Raw genomic sequence first — 6,000 nt, forward strand, 5'->3', positions numbered from 1 at the left:
AGCAAAAGTGCTGTGGAGAAATTTACAGCAAGGAAGTGTGGGAGAGAGGACTGGGATTGAGGTTTGCTAATAGGATGGGCAGGGACAAGACCTCATAGAGAAGCTAACATTGGAGCCAGGTGAATAACTGGGATATCTGATGTTGATCATTTCATGAGGAAAATGCAGGCCCATTTGGAGTTGACTCTCACCCAATATAAGAGTGTGCTCCTTTCCGGCTGCTGTCAAATGATGTCACTCTCGGAGAACAGAGTGGCTCAGCTTAAGCAAACTCTCATCATGGGGCTTAAGGGTCATTTTTTCTCTAAAAGGGTTTAAGTGTAAAATTGTCTGTCACTCCCTGCAGGAAAAGTTGCTTGGTTTGATGTCACTGCCAACCAAAGAACAGTTTGAGGAACTGAAAAAGAAAAGGAAGGAGGAAATGGAGAGGAAGAGGGCCATGGAGAGACAAGTGAGTGAAGCCAGGGATACGGGGCCCGCTTCCTCCTGTGGCTCTCAAGCACAGAGGCTGCCGTGAGCTCCCAGGTTGTGTGGGGTTGTAGTGAATCAGAACCTCTCTCTCAAATGTGCATATTTCTTCTGTTGTGTTTCAGCCTCACTTTTATCTATGGGAACTAGAATAATTGTTTTTCTCCCCAGGTCCTATTTTTCTTTCAGAGCTTCTGCTGATTCTCTCATGGCTAGAATATCACAGAGACTGACAGTTCTCCCTATGGCAGAAGTTGCAGAGGACCAAGACATTAGGAAGTTCCTTGTAGAACATATTGGTATATGCAATATTAAACAGAAAATTATATGTGTATTTAACGCTGTGTGAGATTCCAGTGTAGATGAGGGGAACAGACCTCAGAGGTTTAAGAAGAGTATATGGCCTGTGAATCTAAGAGAAAGAGAAAATCTGATGCCCTAACTTATTCATTATATTTTATTTTTATTTTTGAAAATCAGGGTCTCCCTTCTGCCCACATATACACAAAAACATGACTTGATTTTAGCAGTTGGATATCTTTGTCCTGAGGTGAGAAATTGGAGTGTCACTGGCACAGGGATAGAGGGACAACAGAGGGTGGGTGACAGCTGGTGACAGCTGCCAGCATGGTGACTATTTCTTCTCTCTGCTTTGCTCTCTCCCCAGGCTGCCCTGGAGTCTCAGCGAAGGCTTGAGGAAAGGCAGAGTGGCCTGGCTTCTCGAGCAGCCAACGGGGAGGTGGCATCTCTCCGCAGGGGCTCTGCCCCCTTGAGAAAGGCTGAGGGCTGGCTCCCGCTGTCAGGAGGTCAGGGGCAGAGTGAGGACTCAGACCCGCTCCTCCAGCAGATCCACAACATCACATCATTCATCAGGCAGGCCAAGGCCGCGGGCCGCACGGATGAAGTGCGCACCCTGCAGGAGAACCTGCGGCAGCTGCAGGACGAGTATGACCAGCAGCAGACAGAGAAGGCCATCGAGCTGTCCCGGAGGCAGGCTGAGGAGGAGGACCTGCAGCGGGAACAGCTGCAGATGCTGCGTGAACGGGAGTTGGAACGAGAAAGGGAGCAGTTTCGGGTGGCATCCCTGCACACACGGACTCGGTCCCTGGACTTCCGAGAAATCGGCCCTTTTCAGCTGGAGCCCAGCAGAGAGCCTCGCGCCCACCTTGCTTATGCTTTGGATCTAGGCTCTTCCCCAGTTCCAAACAATACAGCTCCCAAGACCCCTTCACCTAGCTCAACTCAACAGCCCACCAGAGTGTGGTCTGGGCCCCCAGCCCTTGGCCAGGAGCTCTTAACCCAGAGCAGCATGCCACAGCAACATGAGGGGCCCTCCTTAAACCCCTTTGATGAGGAAGACCTCTCCAGCCCCATGGAAGAGGGCACTACTAGTCCTCCTGCTGCAGGGGTTTCCTTCGACCCTTCAGCCCGCATGCTGAAAGAGTACAATCCTTTCGAGGAAGAGGACGGGGAGGAGGAGGCAGTGGCAGGGAATCCATTCATTCAGCCAGACAGCCCAGCTCTTAACCCCTTCAACGAGGAAGATGAACATCCCCAGCAGAGGCCCTCAAGCCCTCTGGTTCCTGGCAACCCCTTTGAGGAACCCACCTGTACCAACCCCTTTGAGATGGACAGTGACAGTGGGCCGGAGGCTGAGGAGCCCATAGAGGAAGAGCTCCTCCTGCAGCAGATCGATAACATCAAGGCATACATCTTTGATGCCAAGCAGTGTGGCCGCCTAGATGAGGTAGAGGTGCTGACAGAGAACCTGCGGGAGCTGAAGCACACCCTGGCCAAGCAGAAGGGGGGCACTGACTGATCGGCAGTGGAGAGGGCACCTTTGGGCCCAGGGGTCTGGCAGGAGCCAGTGGAGCAGGACAGAGGGCAGGCAGGGTGGATGGGGAAGGTGGCAGGGTGGATGGGGAAGGTGGCAGNACAGAGGGCAGGCAGGGTGGATGGGGAAGGTGGCAGGGTGGATGGGGAAGGTGGCAGGGTGAGAAGTCAGATGCACACAGGTGAGGGGCAGGAATCTGCTGTTTTGTGTTGTGCACTTTGAGGTGTTTCCACTACAGTTGAATAATAGAATAGAAACTAGAACAGGGAGAATCAGCATTTATTTGCTGTTTTTCCTGTTTATTATTACTGTCTTTTGTAATTGGAGGTTTACCCCTTTTGAAGGGACTTTACATTTTTACTATCGAGATATAACTAAATGCAGCTCTGTTGGGCCCAGGGCAGAAATGGCTGCTGTGTACCTCTTGGGTCTATTTACTACTGCCTAGTCTTGGTTCCTTTTGCAGTATTATAGGGCAGCCTTTATAGAGCCCTTCTTTAGCCAAGACAGAGAAGATAGATTCCACTGAGCTATATTCTGCTCTGACAGAAGTCCATCCCTAGTAGGCTGTGAGTTCCATTTCACCTGGGGCCGCCTCTCCCCTGCTCTGCGCTTCCTGTCTGTACAATAGCAGGGGGAAGTGCTGCTATGAAGGGGAGAGTTTAGACCCAGGAGAGCCCAGCACCTCTTTTTAAGGTGGGGTGATGGGAACATTTCACCAGGGTCTATTTTCTCAGTTTAAGTTGTTTTTTGTCTCTTTCAGGAAGTTAAGCTGCCAGTGCAGGGTATCAATGTGAATCTGGTCCTGAGCTTTTTAGAAAATAAGAGTGGTTAACTTTTTGGTTGATACTAGTATTACTTGTGAGAAGAGTTTCCCCACCCTTGTTCTGATGGAACAATTGTCTGTCATTGGAGAAATCTCCCTCCAGAGCTTTGGCAAAGTTACTCTGATCTGGGTCTGTTTAAAAGGCCTGGTCTCTAATTTAGGAATCGGTGATCTGGAAGCTTTTGCAAAACATCATCAGAAGAAGGGAAGCTTCCCAGAGTCAGAAGCTAAATTAAAGTAATTTCCAAGGCTATTTGATCAGCCTTCTTCCCTTTTGGTTCATTGTGTTCTGACCTGGGGCACTGATGAGATTTTTTTTTTTTTTTTTTTTGAGACAAGAGTCTCACTTTGTTGCCCAGGCTGGAGTGCAGTAGCATGATCTCAGCTCACTGCAACCTCCACCTCCCCAGTTCAAGTGATTCTTGTGTCTCAGCCACCTGAATAGCTGGGATTACAGGTGTGGACCACCATGCCTGGCTAATCTCTGTATTTTTAGTAGAGATGGGGTTTCACCGTTTTGACCAGGCTGGTTTTGAACTCCTGGCCTCAAGTGATCTGCCATCTTGGCCTCCCAAAGTGCTGGGAATACAGGCGTGAGCCACTGTGCCCGCCCTGATGAGATGTTTTATTACCAACGTTAGTATTAAGAAACTGAAATGTTTGAAGAAGCACAACCCAGGATCGTGCTGGTAGCACCCACAGTACTTAACTATTAGTCAATTAAGACCAGAAAGGGAAATTGTTAATTTAGCTCTGGTGCTTTGGTTTACAGGAACATAACCCTTAACTGACATCTGACATCATGATAGCCACATGTGCTCAGCTCTGGGTGGAGTTTCTGCAGTTACTCATCTTAACTAATGAACAGTAACTGACCACTGGTCACTTTATGCCCTGTAACTAGCTTTAGGCCATACTTTCACTGGTTACTGGTGTGAGAGCTGAAATTAATTTTGTTACATTCTGGTGAAGATCCCTCTTGATAATGGGAATGTTTGAACTCTCTTGATGAAAAAATAATCTGTATTTGTGTTGATGTTCACATTTCTGTATCACATTTCTTATCCTTTTGGTTGAATGAAAAGGTCTTGTATAGGGTGTGGAGACGGGGAGTGGGGACCCTTTGCATTTGGGATCTGTTCACAAACAGCCATACGAGTGGGTTAACGAATGTCAGCCAGTTACCAGCCCTGCTGGTGGTTATGGATTGTTTTGAGAAGTTGGCAACCAGGCATCTAAGATGTTGCCTGGTACAGGCCTCTTTTCTTCCCTGAGGCCCATGACATTTCTCTGATACTCCAGAGGGTTTCCCAGATGGCCAGTAGGCTCCTCCCTGCTTAGGCTCTCATTTCTCTGAAAAGAGGATGAACTGAAAAGCAGGTAGTTTCAGAAGCTAATTGCTGCTTTCCATCATAATTATTTTTCTTGTGAGAACATTTCTCTTTTAATTAGCTAGTGATTTTGATTAACACTAATTCACTAAACATACCCCTTCCCTCAAATCACCTCAGGTAACAATCTGTAAGTAACTAAAAGCATTGAGAAACACACAAGAAACATTTTTTGAACCTATTTTTAAAGGCCCGGCTGGGTGCAGTGGCTCATGCCTGTAATCCCAGCACTTTGGGAAGCCGAGGCGGGTGGATCACCTGAGGTCAGGAATTTGAGACCAGCATGGCCAACATGGTGAAACCTCGTCTCTACTAAAAATACAAAAATTAGCTGGGCGTGGTGGCAGACGCCTGTAATCCCAGCTACTCAGGGAGGCTGAGGCACAAGAATCGCTTGAACCTAGGAGGCGGAGGTTGCAGTCAGCCAAGATTGCACCACTGCACTCCAGCCTGGGTGAGAAGAGCAAGACTCCATCTCACGAAAAACAAACAAAACTGACTCATTGAATATACTAAACCAAACTAAAATCATATTATTTTGATTAAGTTTATCCATGGCTGTATTCTTCTATGAATTCTTCCATTTAATTCTTCCATGATTATCTTCTCCTGTAAATATATACATCACAGGAGTTAGAATTCTCTACCCATCAGCTGTACCATGTCGCAGAATTCATGCAGGCACAAAGTTGGAGTTACAGAGATGGGTTGACAGCAGGGAAAACTTGGCCAATGTATTGTAACCACAACTTCAAGTTCTTACCTCATGTGAATATTCACCCTTCCTTTAGTCTTCCAAGGCAAATAGCCCCATCTCATCACCAAATGAGCAAGGTCTTGATACGGCATAGCAGATCTCCCTAAACACAGATCATGAGAAAAGATAGAAGAGACTTAGGGATTCAGGCATCAGATGAAGTTGGCTTTTCCCTTTTATGCCTTGTTTGTATTTCCCCCTGTCTAATACACTAAGGATACTTACTCATTGTACTTGCAGCTCAATATGTCTTTGCTGTTCAGATACTAAAATGTATCTCTGAGTCATTGTGAGCTGTGCAGTAGGTTGGACATTGTCATAGTTGGTGATGGGACTCAAAATGAAAAGGTGGTCTCTTTACCAGGTCACAGACTGTAGCAGATTGTGCTTGTTATCTGACAATGACTGTCACTTTGAGGGTCGTTGATTTGCATGCACTATTCTGGGGCCTTGTATTGGAGCCTTTTTTAAAAAAAATAAAATCTGAGATAGAGGTTGGGGGTGTGTGTGTCTGTGTGCACGTGTGTTACAAGTGAGAATCATCAGATGACATCTCTTCTTTCTTGATGACAACCATCTGAGTATCAGAATAGTTCCAGCACCTGTGTTGTTTGTCTGGTTAAGGCCTCTGGAAAAAATGAAGGTCACTGGGCTCTGAACAGGGGATAGATACGGGTTCCAGTTCTGCCCTTATTCCCAGTTATTCCTGCAGTGCTGGTTAAAT

General features: G+C 47.1%; 1 protein-coding gene across 1 annotated transcript in view; it reads left to right on the plus strand.

Moving 5' to 3' along the window:
• RBSN (rabenosyn, RAB effector) overlaps positions 1 to 5,773 on the plus strand; it is a 29,016-nt gene extending 23,243 nt beyond the window's left edge. The window contains exons 11-13 of the mRNA XM_025377639.1: positions 347 to 451; positions 1,136 to 2,374; positions 2,454 to 5,773. Coding sequence (XP_025233424.1) covers positions 347 to 451; positions 1,136 to 2,287 — 1,257 coding nt within the window. The 3' untranslated portion in view covers positions 2,288 to 2,374; positions 2,454 to 5,773. The remainder of the gene's footprint in view (positions 1 to 346; positions 452 to 1,135; positions 2,375 to 2,453) is intronic.
• Positions 5,774 to 6,000: the final 227 nt, after the last annotated feature.

This window comes from Theropithecus gelada, chromosome 2 (genome assembly GCF_003255815.1).
Source record: "Theropithecus gelada isolate Dixy chromosome 2, Tgel_1.0, whole genome shotgun sequence".
Lineage (NCBI taxonomy): Eukaryota > Metazoa > Chordata > Mammalia > Primates > Cercopithecidae > Theropithecus > Theropithecus gelada.